The sequence below is a fragment of the Lichenostomus cassidix genome, chromosome 8, assembly GCF_008360975.1.
Source record: "Lichenostomus cassidix isolate B80296 chromosome 8, HeHo_3.0, whole genome shotgun sequence".
Taxonomy (NCBI): domain Eukaryota; kingdom Metazoa; phylum Chordata; class Aves; order Passeriformes; family Meliphagidae; genus Lichenostomus; species Lichenostomus cassidix.
The window spans coordinates 23,576,769-23,592,338 of NC_139489.1; the positions used below are offsets into that span (position 1 = coordinate 23,576,769).

The following is a 15,570-nucleotide window of genomic DNA, read 5'->3' on the forward strand; positions in this document are numbered from 1 at the left end:
TCCAGAAGCATCCTAGGAGTTTCAGGAACTCTGCAATTCCAACAGGGAGAACCACACTGCAACCTCCCCACACTCATGGTTCTCCACAAACTCCAGAACTTTCCCCTTCTAGTGAAATTTCTGTATGGGCAATGCTGCCCATGACACATCAAATCTCAGGCCTTCACATAGCCCTAAATGTTGTAAATCCTCCTTTCTCCTGTTTCTTTCCGTTCTTGAAGAAATGGAGGAAAAAACTGCAAGCATTAATATTTTAAACAAATCAGTCCTTCAACATGAAGTAAGGTTTTAACCTGGCCTAGAACAAACCCAGATCAGAACAGGAACTTGTCGGTCTGACCTAGGGCAGCTCCCACTTGTTACCACACCGGTGAAGAACAAAATTCTTCTTTAATGAGAATGTTTTCAAGTCTGCTGGCACAATCCTTCTCAGACACAACTAACAGAAGTTAATCTTCCCAGCACTTCCAGTTTTCCAAAGGTTTCAGGCTGCATAGTTCCTGAAGGAAAGCAATGTACTGAACTTGGTAGCAAAACCTGCACATCAAAGAACAAAGCTGAGAGCTAGGTAAGAACAGCATGACTCAGAGGCAGCTAGTTAGTGCCTCTGGGAGCACTAACTGTTTGCAAACCACCATGTGCGGGACTTAAAAAGGTCAGCATCTGAAATGGGAATGTGGTAGAGCGAGGAGAAAAGAGGAACAAAAACACTTGTCTGCTTCCTCTTGTATTTACTTGACCTTTGCTAAAATTACTCATTCAAGCTTTTCATCCCACACAGGCCAGACAGTGTCTTACCAGTGGTCTGTGCTTCAAGTTTGTTGAACAGATCTCTCCAGGCTAGATCTTGGAAGAAGTTGTTGTACCTATGATCTACAGACCCCAGATACTTGGCCACTGGATGAGAGCCTAAGAAAGAAAGGAAAACATGACAGTTGTGCTTTCCAGCACTGAACACAAGTGGGGTTTTGATGTGCAAGGAATTAAACTCCAAAATCAAAACCACACTAGACACCCCAGAAGTAAACTTCTTCAGCTATAACCAAGTCATTTAGTCCAGCTTATCTCTACAAGAGCATGCAAATAGACTTTCCAGCACAGATTGCTCCAACACAGTGATATCTTTCACTTGACACTTTCCCCCTTACAAATTAAATTTTAAAAGGCCAAAGAAAACAAGACTGGGAAACTGCTGAGGAAATAAATTATTTGGAAGGCACAAAGGCCCCACAGCTCTCCATGTCAGCCTCTCAGTTTTGCAAGCAGCTTTCCCAAACAGCCCTTCCTGCCCACAGGCTGCACCACAGCCAGGCCACCTCTGCAAAGACGGGCCAGACCCTTTCCTCCAAACGCCATTTGCACCCTACAGCTGTTTTGCAATTTGAGAAGTGGCAATTGCCCCCAACCAGGACAAACAACCCAGGGAGGCTTGTTTAGTCTGTGGAGAAGGGCTATAAGCTCAATAAATACGCTGCAATTTGAGACAGAAAACAGAGCCCAAGCACTACAAGTACCCAGTGAGTACTGGCATATGCAGTATTTCACGCTTGCTCTAGCTGAGCCCTGTGGCTCAGCTCCTCTACGAGCATGGAAAAACCTCTTTGCAAAAGCTTTGTATTATCAGGCTCCAGACTGCAGGCCTGGATGGAGATGTGATTTCACACTTACACTGAACAGGATAGGGAAGGTGTTCAAGTGACAAACTCTGCCCTGGGAGGTGGTAAAAATTTGCCTGCTTTAATTTTAGGCCACCTGTGTCCCCCAAACAGACAATCCCCTCTTGCAACTACCTCTCCAGTTTCTGAACACAGGAGAAAAGGTCTGCCAGGATCACTTCCCAGTCAACACCTGTAGAAGACTCGTGCTGAGCATGACTGCCATTTAGAGTCAGCCATGAAGTAGCCTCATAGTTCCTCTTAATCACATTATTTTCATCCTTCCTGCACACCAAATTCTCACATCAAGCCACACTTCCAGAGGCTGCAACAGTTGAGGCACCAGCTGGTAACTGGAAACCAGACAAATTCTTTCAAGAAGACCCCAGTTGCTTAACTGTACTCACCATGGTCTAGGAAAGCTCATGGGGAAAAAAAAAACCCAACAAAACCACTGTCTCAGTCCTCCAAACCCCCAAGCTAATTTCCAGACTTCAAAGAAAGGTTAAAGCAGGAGCTCCTTCTGAGCTCCCCTCAGTGTCATCAGAGACTGGGGCCTAAGCTCTTCCCCTGCCCCTCCTGATCATGGCTACTTTCACAGCCATCATTTCTTCTGCAGTGGAGTTTTAAACAGTGCACACAGCACAGCTCTGCACCATGTCCTGGAGGAGCTTTCCCACATGCTGGGAAAACACATTGCACATGGCAGATACCATTGGAAACAAGTACAAAACAGGAAGTCTCCCAAGAAGTTCTACCCATAGGAGCTATATAAAATGTTAAAATCCCACAAGTAGCCAAAATAACCCCAAATATTGTGTTCTCTCCTTTTCAGTTGTTTATACAAAGTTTTAGATATCAAAAGAGCCTTTCTGAAAAGAGCCATAGAATAGCATGAAGCAGGACTCAATCTCCCAGTACATATGTTAACAGACACTAAGCATCTCTGATTGCTAATAAGCCACTGAAGGTTGACTCTTCTGTCATTGGAATCTGCAGTTGTAGACTCAAAAAGTAAAACCACCTAGGAAAAAATTCCATCATCCCTAGTTGAAAGCTATTTCTACAGGTAGAGAGACTTTTCCTTTAAGACATTTATGGCAGCATGGTCACCATTCTGTCTTTGGTGCTTTTTCAATTGTCAGAAGTGAGAGGTTGCTCCTCAATCACTTTAATGAACTGCCAGAGAGCTGGCCAGAAATAAGCACTTGATCCGATCAGGAAATACAGCAGACTTCTATGGAAAAGGTCCTGTTAGAGAAGTTTCTATATTTAAAGTAGATTTAAAAAGCATTCACAGTTCTGAAACATTTCATAATCAAAGTCCTTTTTAAATTTTTTCTTTAATTTTTCCTTTTTTAATTTTTTTGTTTTTGATTACAAAAGAAAGTTTTAAGATTAAAAAAAAAAAACCAACCCAAACGCACATGAGAAGAATCTTGTGTTTCACTTTCAAAGAAAGAGTATTTTCAGATCATTAAAAACTGCAGGACAGAAAACTCTTCTTCTGAGGCCAGGAGACAGTCAGCAAGTGAGTACTAAAGTCTCAGACACAGACTTTCTCTCATTCAAAGCACACTGAACCTTGAAGAAATTATTTTTTTGTTTTTGCTCCCTAAAGGGCTCTCTCTTCTATTCTTGCCAACCACTTTGAAAACTAAATGCCTTTTCTTATGGAAGGATCCAGCTCTTTTCCTCTGCCTTTTTTATTTGACTTTTGCAAATGCCACCACTGAACGGATAGCCTAACCCCACTCTGCATGGTGCTGACCAGCAGCTTTTGATTCCTACAGGAACTGCCATCAGCTGATCCCAAACCCAGAAAATTGGAAAATACTGGCAAAAAGCGTCATGTTGCTTATATCACTTAAATGCTTTGTCCACATACGCTAAACCCTGGACCACACTAGCACTGCCCAGAGCGTCAGTGACTTCCCAGCTTCCCAGACCTTGGTACTACAACATTCCTCGTGCTTCTGACTACAACAATACCCCTGATGTTGTTATCAGTCTGTTCTACTTCCTTCACCACAAGCAATCCAAGCTGGGTAACTTTCCAGCCAGGCAGGCTTGTTGAACTGCTGAAGGACAGAGATAAGGTCTTGGAAAAGTGAGGGAAAAACCTGAGGAGACCAGCATGTAAGGGAAAGGTCAAAAGATGCATGTAATTTGAATTATTTAAATTCTCAGCAGTTTCAGAGCCTTTAAAATTTTTTCAACCCCTCCTCTATTAGCATTTTCTGAGTCAGGCCTGGTGAGGCCAGAACAGTTATTGCTTTGGGAAACATGGTGCCCACTGAATTTAACATTTCAGACATGGAAAGGGCTTCTAGAACAATATTCTGTGCATAAGAGTCTCTCTGTATGGGAAGGAAGTACTTAACCCCTTGCTTCAAACAAAAGGTTTACAAGCAGACTTTGGCATCAGGAACTTACAGATGAAATTCACTCACACAAGAGCAGTAACACCAGCATTTCACAATAATAGGATTTATCTCATTTAACAGCCATACACCTACAGCCAAATCTCCAGAAAGGCTTCTCCTCAGGGAACACAGCAGATTTCGCCCATTCCCCTTTCTAGGAAGAAACACCATTCCTTATTTACCTAGAGGGATGATCAGAAATCTCATGTAGCCGAGCCAGTCGGGGGTTTTGTGAGACAGCTGCTCTACAAAGAGCCTCAACACAGCACTGAGGTAATTCTGGGCTCCTGCCACTGCAATTTTAATTGGGTTTGGAGGCTGCGAATTGCAGTTACAGCTAGACAGAAAAAGAGGAAACATATTTGTAATTGTGCTTTCAACCACATGTTTCAGAACAAGCAGAAAAAACAAAACCTGGTTAATAATAATTATAGCAGAAGAGTGTTTGTTCAATACACAAGGCAATTTTGCAATGATTCCCAGCAGCTTAAAACATTATTAATAAAATACAACATTCTTCAGTTATTTCTTCATTGGTCTCCTTGCTCCTTCTTTTGCATTCTAAAGGGCTGGGCTCAACTACCTAGGTTAGGATGTACCTGCTAACTGCTGGGTCAGGGAACACACTCAGGTACCCACAGCCCTCAGCAGGGGAGTGCCTTCAGGAACTGAGGAATCACTTGGGGGAGAGCAAGAACCGGGAATTATTTGGAAGGGAGAGCAAGAACTGTTTAAAACCCCCTTATTTGTTCTACATGCTTTACTGGTGTATGCATCTGACCTTGGAGTCAGCCTCCAAAGCACCATCTTTTATAACCACTGGTGCTGGTGACTTTTAGTCCCACGCACATGGCAGAACAGCAGCACCCTGCAGGGCTGGTGAGTGCTGAAGTGCCACACAATTCTGACTTCAGGAGAGTAGACTAGGAGAAGTATTGAAAGGGAGAAGTTTCAGGCAATAGTTGAGAATAAACTCCCTGAGCCCTGGAGCACAGGAGCCGAGAGGTTTTTATAGCTGAGACAACACAAGCAAGGTGAGAACTTACTATCTCTGTATCCTGGAGACAATTGTGCTGAAAGCTGCCTGAATATCAGCAGAGGAACATGTGCAGACCACTGGCAAGGTGTGCTTTTGCAGGACATCTGAAAGGTACTGAGGGGAGAACAGAACATTTTATAGTCCTTTTTCTGGTACAGTTTGTCACAAGAAGAAAATGTGCCTCCCCCAACCTCCTTGGTATTCTGATATCCAAACCTGTGCACACTCCCTGTGTCTGATTTGTACACGATATGGCTATTTCACAAATGCCTCCTCCTTGCACAGCAGCCAAAGGAAAGCTCTCTCTAGAAAAACGGCAACATCTTCCTGACAGACACAACACCATACCCCAAACATGGCAATGACAACTCTAGAACAGCACGGTTTTTACAGCCACAGAGGGCAGGGCAGCAGCAGACCACCATTCATCTATCAGACAGCACAGGGAAAGAGCAGATCCTGCCTACCTGCCTGCTTCTGGAACTGCAGTTGCATCTCTCTGATTTCAAAAGGACTTAAACGCAGTGTTCTGTCCACCCTTGAACACTGAAAAGAGGGAAGGATGCTACCACACGCATGCTCCTCATGAGGGACTGTTTCCCCTCCATGCAGCTAATGGGGAACACCACCCAACTCAGGTACACAAGGACATAATTATGGCACTCAGTAATTATGTCACACTTACAATTTCTGCACTACAATCTATACACTCCAGTCCACATCCTATCACATGCTCTGATACTGCAGGCACAAGCTGCCAGAACCACTGAAAGATGGTTCAACATCTTCTGTCCATATCTAGAAAGCATTTCTCTGTCTTCCAAGTTTAGAAAAAGTGGAACCAGTAGCTCAGCTGGTATTTTTGCTTTCTCACACATTGAGACCCTAGTTCTTCCAGAAGCAGAAAGCCAAACCAGAAAATATAACTCCATGAGCCTGGCACAAGTTCTCCAGGCAACAGCCACCCAGCACATGTTCATTGGTCCTCTTCCATACATATTTTATCGCTTTCTCAAAATAAGGTTCCAAAAGGAAGAAAATTTGTTCCAAACCCGTAACAAGCCACTCCATTCTGCCAGCAAAAGAATGTATTGCTCAGGGCTGTTCTTAACTATCACTCAGGAAGGATGGGGTGATTCCTGCAGTTAGCAATCACAAGCACATGTACATGGCTACAGAGCTGACCTGAAATATTTTCTCCTGTGCTCACCACCCATGGCCAGAAATCTCTGGCTAAAACAGCAAGAGGTCAGACCTCCCTGCTTCCTTTGTCCCAGTCTACCACAGTTTAGAAGGAGGTTTTTGCATGCAAGGGTTTAGCCATTCCCAGTGTGCTGCTAGCCACAAGGAACAGCACTGCTTGGAAAACACCTCTGTGGAAAGACTCAGGTGGCAAAGCTTCACAAGATGCCCAGGTCTCTTGGCCAGATGAAATCCAACCTGTGGCACTGAACACTCAGTATGCTGCCAGCCCCCACGCACCACCGCCACTCTTACAACCAAGCAGCAGAACCTACTTGGTTAGTGCAGAGCTCAAGGCCTGTCCATTCCTGAGGAGGAACAGCACAGGAGAACTGTGCTCCAGGTAACACCTCCTGCCTTTACCTGGCCTTGCCAGTCAGATGTATTGACAAGAATAATGTTTTCTGGCAGCTGGTCATCGGAAACAAGGATGTGATTTAGTTGATCGTACACTGTTTTCCTGGGGATCTGGAAATAAAGACACAGAGAAGAGAACAGTAGGAGATGTCAGCTCTAACCATCAAGCCACCAGCTCCAGTTCTTGCAATTGATGAGGTGGGTGTGCATGCTGGCCAGTCACCCCATCAGCAAAGGTACACTGGGCTGCTGGGACTGACACTCAGCAGTTTCTTCAGTGTTAGCCACCCTGGAGTTGTTTGGTGGCCATTACTCTTTCTGCCATGTACTTACACTTACATCACTTGATACCAACTAACAGTAGCCCAAGAATTTGAGATTAATAAAAGCCAGGAGCAATCTCCTTCAAGGAGGGAAATAAGCGAGCCCCACAGCTCACAAAAGCATGGCACATATGCTGTGCACAAGTTAGTCCCTAGCAATCTGCCTTATTTCAAAGGAGTAATTCCTCAACACATCCCTATTCATTTCTCATTCTAACAATCTGTGCCAGTGTTTTCATTTTATGGCTGACTGACAAAGCTACAAGCTGGCAAACCCCAGTAGACTGAATGGAAGATACAATTTTAGCCAAGACATAAATTCCTTCCTTCCTGAAGCTGCGAGCCCCAGTTTCTTCCCAGCAGCTACAGAGCTTGGACCAGAGGAAAAGGACCACAGGAGACAGTTGGAGAAGAGGAAAAACTCTGAGTGGCTGGAGAGACAGCAATGTTATTCACACCTGTAAGTGGTGCCGGGTGTCTGGAGAACGCTCATTGTCCAGGCTGTTTGCTCTCTCGTTCTGCGGCCTCACCGGCTGCCTCTCCTTCAGGGATGTGCTTCTGCCACGGCGTCCTGTCTGCTTCCCTTCAGACCTGCTGGAGAGATGTGCTTACATTCCCAGAGCTGGCACATATCCGAGTGAGACACAGCCCCCAAATCCCAGATCACCCAGTCTAGCAACCTCAGTAACGTCAGCAAAGCACTGGGGAATTCTGCACGTAGATCTGAGCTAGCTTGTGACCTGCTGATTCTGCTTCTGACAGTGCAGAGCACACGGTTCAGCACATTCCCAGGAGTCCCAGGAAGACTTCCACAGCCCATGCTAACACCCACACTACCTCTGCTATTGCTACACCAGCATAATAAGATCCAACCCTGCAAACTGCAGTCACACCTCTCAAAGCAGCCCAGAAATACCTCTGAGTGTTCATTTATCAAGTGCTCAAGACCCATTGCTTAAGTGGCCAAACACAAGGAAGGTGTCCTTGCAGTTAGCGCCTTAAGGCCACCCTGACCAAATCCTAGCACGCTGTCCATGACTTCCTGAGCAGCCCTGCAGCAGGCACAGCACTGTCCCCCTGTACCTGGTGGATGGGATGATGAGGGACTCTGTCTTCGTGATCTTCCCGCTGGGTGGGAGTTTTTCCACAAACACATCTGGAGTGGGGAGCTCAGCCTCCTGGACCTCAGCTTGCTGGTTAGACTCCTGCAAAAACACAGGAACAGAGTTACCAGGAACAAGCCCTCCCCTTTGTCTCACCCTGGCAGTGTGGCTCTGGCTGGGGCACACTGAGCCTTCTCCTTCCAGACATGCTCCTCACTGCCCAAAGGGAGAAGCCAATAGTGGTTGTCTGGGGCTACCAATTCCCAGCTCTGCCTCACAAGGGAGCTGGAGGTAGAAAGGTGTTCAGATATGCTGTTTGGAACAGGCACTCTCTCAGCTCAAAGCCAGGGATATGCCTCCTCATGCAATGCAGATTAATTTAGCATACTCAAATAAGCTAGCTGAGAGAGAAAGACATAGGAGAAATGTTACCCATGTTCCCAGCAGAGCAACTTGAGCTTTGGGACTTATACCCCAGGACCAGCTTGATTTCTGCCAATTCAGCTTGAAGTAATACTTCTGTCTGATAAAACAGAACAGCCTTGAGCATCCTTTACAAACTTTGGGCCAGCCTTCCTCAGGCTGCTTGAACAGAAGGTCAAATAGAGCATTTCAGTTGCAAAAGGCTGAAAGACAAGAACCTCCAGCTAAGGTCAGGAGGAGAACTCAGTGCTGTCTTTACTGCAGCTGATGTTACCCATGAAGTTGTATTGCATGTGCAGCTATATGGACAGAGAGAGGCATGCCACAGCATGTAGCTCACAGCTGACACCCAAACTGACAGAAGGAAAGTCAACAAGTGCATTTTCAACTTACATAAGGGGCAGTGTCAGAAACACTGTCGCCTGCATGTTTGGTTCCAAGACTCTTTGTCCTTTCAGGCACTTCTACCTGCTTGAGAGAAGAAAAAACCGCAGGAGATTCAGGACCAGCACAGTTTGCAGCCACACTCTGTGTGTCAGGCTGTTCAGAAGACATGCTCCTCCATTTAAACATCACTCAGCTCTGCAGGATGGCCAGCAGTGCTTCCTGGTTACACCAGGACTGTAGACATTAGTGTGGGATGTAGCAAAGCTGGTGCACAACACACAGCAGAGCCAATGAAGTGCCCTGGAATGAGACTGACACTTTATGCCCATCCATGAGGGGATGGAAAAGGGGTTGAGCTGCTCTTGACCATTTGCTCCCAGCCACCAGGAAAAGTATCCCAACAACAATAAAGAAAAGCTTCCTCCTCAGAGTGCTGAGAAGTCCCTAAAAGTCTCAGATAACATCTCCCACCCTGGCAGTAATTGCAGGCACATAGGAATCTGAAGCTATTCATACCATCAGCAAGTATTCAAAAGGTAACCTGAAGATGCACCCTTGAATTAATACAATATTTGCATAAAAAAAGAAAACAAAACAAAAACCCCAAACGAGCCAAAAAACCCCAACCCCCAAAAAATCCAAATGTGTTTTCTTAGCAGAAAACTTGTATCTCTGCATTCAATTGTTTGGAGGAGGTCAGAGAAGGTGCTTTAATTTCCACATGCAAACAGAGCCAGTGCAGGTCTGTTACGCGCAGATAGGCAACACTTGAAATGTCACTTACAGGGCTTGGTGGCTCTCTCTGGCTCCTGATGCTGTGGATGCTACCGATTTCTGTCTGAGAGCTGGAGTGTGACAGTCCTTCAAAATAAGGTCTGAATAAGAAAAGCAAAACCAGTTTCTTATTATCAAAAAACAGTGACAGGGCAAGTCTACCACATTCGCAGCAAAGCAATGTGACAGTTCTCAGAGGATCTTACTAGTCCCAAATGGTTCCAGTAAAACAGACTACTTTTGAAAGGAGAGGAAGGTGCCCAGGACAGTAAAAGAAGCCAGAAAGTCAAGGGATCCCTGGATCTAGCTCTTGAATGAAATACAGCAAGTAGAATTACTACTTCCCCTTACCACCCAACTCTTTGCTCCTGGGTAAGTGATTCTTGTTGCTAATATGCATTTTATTTCTAGCTTGCATCTGTATTCGGCTGCCAGCCCTAGGCTCCAATTACACATTTGCTCAGTAAGATAAGGTAACAGACACACAATCAGATTGTGCTTCCACTCAAAAGGCAGCTCATCACATCAGGCTACAAGACTCAATTACAATGTAAGGAACTGATTCCTTTGTTGTTGCAGGAAAAACCTGCCTACAAGTCATCAGCATTTATCACATCTTCTTCAAGATATGAACACAAGAACTGGACACAGGAAACTACAGTGTCTCCCCAGGACCAGACACATTAAGTTCTTATTCCAGCAATCACATATCCCAGAACAGTTAGCTCCTCAGCTCCAGGGAAGAGGATATGAACTCTCAGCATGTACAGTAAAACATTTTGTCTTGTTTCAAAGCAGCTGCTTACCACAACACATCTATTCTGAAATTCCTTCAAGGTAGGGCCTACCAACTGATGATCTTTTGGGTAAGTGCCAAACACCTTTACAAGCCACCAGCTCCATCATTTACCACTGCTGCCCCAGTCTGTTCTAGACATCTTCTGGCTGACTGATGGGGAACAGGTCACTCCAGACTCAGAATCTATTCTTAGCCCAACGAGGTTATTCAACATTAATGAGGACATTATGACACCTGGCAATCACCCAGCATTTAGCAGATGCTGTGCTGGCCAACTGCTGTGGTCAGTGCCACAACTCTTTGATTCAGAGCCATCACACACTGAGGGCCTGAGCATGCAACCACACACCAGTCAGAAGCACGAGTGCAGCTCAAACAGTCTCACGTATTCAGTCATTACTGAGCAGGGATGTGACACAGCTCTGTTAGCTCAGGGCTCTGCATTTGCTTGAGAGCCTGCAGTGCTGGGACTGACCCACACATCGCTGTCCACATGAGCCTTTTAAGAACAGGCTTGAGCGTCTCTACATGTGCTGTAGTCAATGCCTTTGGGCCATGAGGACATCATTTGTTTCCTGCAGCTCTGCTTCCTTAATCCCTGCAAAGACTCTCTTCCCACATAGGGTATTAGTTCAAGAAAGGTCTTTCCAGAAAGACAGTGTGCCCTGTTCATCCCTGCCTCTACTTCTGCCTCAGCACACATATTCTTCCTGTTTCCACTATCTCTTCAAAACACTGTGTACAGTTCAATTCTCTGCCTGCCACCAATTCCCTCCTCTGTGCTCAGATGGGAGGGCAGCTGAACATCTGCAAAGGGAACAAGGAAGAAGTGAGACTGAAGGGAAACTGGACCCCGCACACACTACCCCTAAATCACAAGCCATCATTCCCATTCTAACACCACTATGTCAAGAGGGGAAAAAGCCAGCATGGAAGGGTGGGAATAAAACCAGCATCTGACACTGTACACAGTATCTCTCTGGCCCAGCATCAGCTGCCTCACACTTACTTTAATTTTGGCTTTGGAGTGCTCAGGACACTGTCATCATCCTCCATTTCCGGCCCACTGTCACTGGGATTGTCTATATCCAGTGTGTCATACAGAAGGTCCAAATCCTCCTCCACCTCTGGAACGTGCTCTGCCGGGTCCTGCTCTGAATCCAGAACCTACACAGGACAAAAACAGGTATCACTGACTCTGCTAGGAGCCAGAGTCATTCCACATTACCTGTGCTCCCCCCAGGACTGCACTACACCACTCCTGGGAGTAAGATTCTATTCCTGGTGCTAGGGTACTATATCCAGCAGGAACATGAAGTATATGAGAAATGCTTGTCTTGGATCAAGCCTGTCAGTGCCTGGTTAAGCAGGTGTTACATTCTGGACTAGGCATCCACGAGCAAGCCATTTAACCATTGGTTATGTCCATTATTCAACCCTAACCTATAAACAAAGCTTTTAAAAAGGCTCCAAAGGCCTCCCAGTTTTCTTATAACCAGTACAAATTCCACTATTCCCAAAAGTGTAACCTGTCTTGAGTTTTACTGAAAAAGCTGCCCTGACACCTCCTGATTTGATACCCAAAAATGTCCACAGGAGGCGCCTGAAACCTGGAGGAGGATTCGCTGCCACCCACAAGGCAAGGAGAACAAATACCTCACACTGAACTTGTGTGGGTTGCTTTGGATATACCCCAGAGCAAGCAGGAGCCGTGCCCAGTCCAGAGCTTGCTTTTGGAGTGGCAACTCCAGAAAAGCAGCAGCTCGGCTGTCTGAGCCCTCAGCTGACTCTGCTGAGCTAACTTGGGAAGAACAGCAAAGCTACCAGGACTGTTTGGAAGAGTAAGGAAGCACAAGGAGTTACTCACTCTTTCCCACAAGCCACAGAATCAGCACACAGCCATGCAGCCAAACGAGATATTAACTGTTTTTGTATTAGATATTTAATGTTACACAGGTTTCTTGGGTTATGGATCTGTTTCATCCTTTTCAGCCCTGACCGAGCAGCTGACTCTTGTGAATCTGAGTTCCCTATCCAAGTTTTTCATGTCTTGCCTGGCTGTTCTAGTAAGATGATCAAACAGGCTGGGATTTAACTTCACAAGAAATATACACCAATGGACTATTTGCCTTTGAAAGGGTCAAAATTTCAAAGCAATCTGCAAAACTAATGGGTATGCACATGGCTGCCAAAATCTGCTTTTGATAAAACTTCATCTAGAAAATGTTTGCTGACATTTAGAAGTTGGCCCTCAAGCCTCCCTGCAAGGCCAGGGTGTAAGGAAAGGTCACATCCACTGTGGACTTGAAAACAAAATGAAGGGAACAAGAGGAAGCAAGAGAGTGTTCATGAAGACTAAAGCAAGATGCACTGAGCAGAGGGCAACACATAAGACAGGAAGATTTACAGAACAAATTACTCACCTCATCAGACACTTTAAACCTCTTCAGCAACGCCACAACCTTCTGCTTGAAGTTTTGTTGCTGCAAGTTAAAGACACTTTTACATAAGTAAAGCATTAAGTGAGCTGTTTTCTCCCAGTCTGCACGAAGCCCAGATACATCTGACACTGGTGCTACACTGCTGTTTCAAATCAAACAACACCTGGCACCACAGACCATATTGCTGCTGTTCTGACACTGAAACCAGCTTTTCCACACCTATGATAATTTCTTTCCTGCATTACTACAAACTGTAAAGTAGATAGGTAGGTCCCAGTCCACTGAGCACTGTAAATCTTTTGAAAGATGGCACACCACTTTTGGTTGGTAAACACACTGGATAAAAAACTTTTTCTGACCAGATCACCTCCTGTACCTTTGCTTTATATTTCTAGAAAACACCTGACAATCAACTTTTCTGATTCTTAACAAGGATGAGCCAACACAAACAACTATCCATGACCCCAAGAACAAATATGGTTTTTACCATCAAAGCCTAGAGGGTTTTTGCAGGAGCTTGCATGGCAGATTCATTTATTTCACTAGCAGCACTGCATAAAAGTTATGGCACTTATCCTCAGCACTTGCCCCATCACACAAGTGTTTCCTAAGTCATACTCCCAGATCCTGGACACAGCAGGAACCAAGTCCAAAACAACACAAGGCAAACTGCTCCACTTCCTGGTGTCTGCTTACCCCCAAGAGCTCCCCTTTTTGCAGGATCGAAGAGCTGAGGTTTGCCAGGAGCTGCCCAGCCCTTCTCTGCCTGTCACTGACAAATCTGATACGCACACTCTCAAGAAGACAAGACGGGCCCACGTTTTAGTGCTGGTACAGAGCCTTTGAGGTGATATCCCTGTGCCAGGAGGAAAGGGAGAAGGAAATGGCTAGCACCAGGCCACTCTTAGATGAAGAAAGTTGCTCATTTGCTGGCTCTCCTGTACCTCATGTGAGCTCTTTCAAGTCAAGCCGCCTGCTCCCAACTCTGGCCTCACACACTTCACATAGACCCCAAACTGCACACTTTATCTCTGAACTCATATCCTGCAGCTGCAGCCACCTTCTAGACAGCTGAAGTTTAGGTGAACTAAATCCATCACACTCTCCCAAGACAGCCCTGTTTTTGTACCCAGTGCATCCCTGAGGCTGAGATGCTCTCACAATAGTGAAAGTTCTCCTCTAGCTCAAGGTGTGAAGCAAAACCATTCATCACAACACCTTGGACCAGCTCAGCAGTCCATGGAGGGGGGACACTCAGCATGCACTAGCTAAGGTGACAAAGCAAGAGCTGTTCGCTGGCCTGAATGGTTTGACAGAGAGGAGATTTGTTTTGGAGCTGGGCTGATGTTTACTTAACTGGCAGCACCAAAACCAGTTTTGCACCAGCTGCACACGCTGGAGATTCAGCATCAGTTCAGAGGTCAGGGTTAGAAGGACATCCCTATTATGAGCTTGTTGCTAAATTATAAAGTAGTGGATTTTGTCCTGGCTGGTCAATGACACTTCAAAACAATACTAAGGACACTAAGGATATGCACTAGCACACTCCTGGTCTGATAGAAAGCATCTTTATAGTGACAGATTCAGGTCAAAACAGGGTTTATTTCAGACCTCTACAAAACACGCGTTTTAGAAACAGCCTTAGAAGCGGTTCAAGGATCTCCAACTTACTCCTAAGACCAAAACAAAACCTAGCCCATCCTAGTGATTCTGAGTTATTGTCATCACAGACATGCATAAACACTTGTGCAAGCAGAAAGCTGCATCACGGTGTGGTTAAGCACAAGTCCCTGCTCCACACAAGTGCAGCTTTGCAGGCACACTCATGCTTGTGTAAGACAGTGGATAGCCACATGCATCTTTCTAAAACTTCTGCATATGTAATATCCAGCTACTTCTTTTGCCTCAGCACCACATGCACCGCCTGAGGTTTATCAAGCTCCCACCCCTGACTAAGCTACTTCATTCTGAAACCTTTCCACTGGCCTCTGCCATGCAGAGCACAAATAGGAGAGCTTTCCTTCACTTGGAGCTACTTTCAGGACTTACATGACCGTGGATCCTGCACTGGCCTCTTCATGGGGGTGGAATTTCATCCACTGGCATGATTTTTGGAGTTCCTTAACCTTGCAGCCAAAGGACACCCAAGACAGCACATGCACGCAGCTGGGATGGTCCCACTGCCTGAACTGGCTGCTTTTGCTAGCTCTTCACATGGGGCATGCTGTGACCATGCCCTCAAGCTCCATGCTGGGCCAGCATGTCTAGTGCTGCTGCTCCCACAAGCCACATGCACTGCACATCCTGGCCAAACCCCATCAGTGTTAGTAAAACTAATTTCCACCGACCCTGGTTATGGACGTCGTTCTTACTATCGATCTCCGCTGCTTCTTGGGCTTCCCCAGCTCGTACTCATCATCATCCAAATCCTGAACAGAAAGAGGATTCCTGTGTTACCTTTGTGATTCTGCGACACATGAGCATTTAAGTGCTAAAAATGTTCTTTCTATGGAGATGAACCTGCTGCTCTGTCTTCCAGGCATCCAGCATTTACCTTAATTGCAGTTATGATGGCAGAGGGAAAAGGAAGTGAAACAGGTC

At 45.7% G+C, this 15,570-nt stretch overlaps 1 protein-coding gene across 8 annotated transcripts in view; it reads right to left on the reverse strand.

Annotated features, from left to right (window-relative positions):
* Positions 1-15,570, reverse strand: part of PACS2 (phosphofurin acidic cluster sorting protein 2) — a 73,485-nt gene that overhangs the window by 19,284 nt on the left and 38,631 nt on the right. For 2 of the 8 annotated variants that reach the window (XM_085068408.1, XM_085068407.1), the window contains exons 7-17: positions 15,318-15,398; positions 12,952-13,011; positions 11,538-11,695; positions 9,740-9,830; positions 8,962-9,036; positions 8,126-8,247; positions 7,501-7,633; positions 6,726-6,830; positions 5,128-5,234; positions 4,264-4,418; positions 799-909 (exon numbers count right to left, since the gene is read on the reverse strand). In XM_085068408.1, coding sequence (XP_084924534.1) covers positions 799-909; positions 4,264-4,418; positions 5,128-5,234; positions 6,726-6,830; positions 7,501-7,633; positions 8,126-8,247; positions 8,962-9,036; positions 9,740-9,830; positions 11,538-11,695; positions 12,952-13,011; positions 15,318-15,398 — 1,198 coding nt within the window. Of the gene's footprint in view, positions 1-798; positions 910-4,263; positions 4,419-5,127; positions 5,235-6,725; positions 6,831-7,500; positions 7,637-8,125; positions 8,248-8,961; positions 9,040-9,739; positions 9,831-11,537; positions 11,696-12,951; positions 13,012-15,317; positions 15,399-15,570 lie in introns of all 8 variants that reach the window. The other 6 variants (XM_085068401.1, XM_085068406.1, XM_085068400.1 and 3 more) reach the window with 4 other exon arrangements.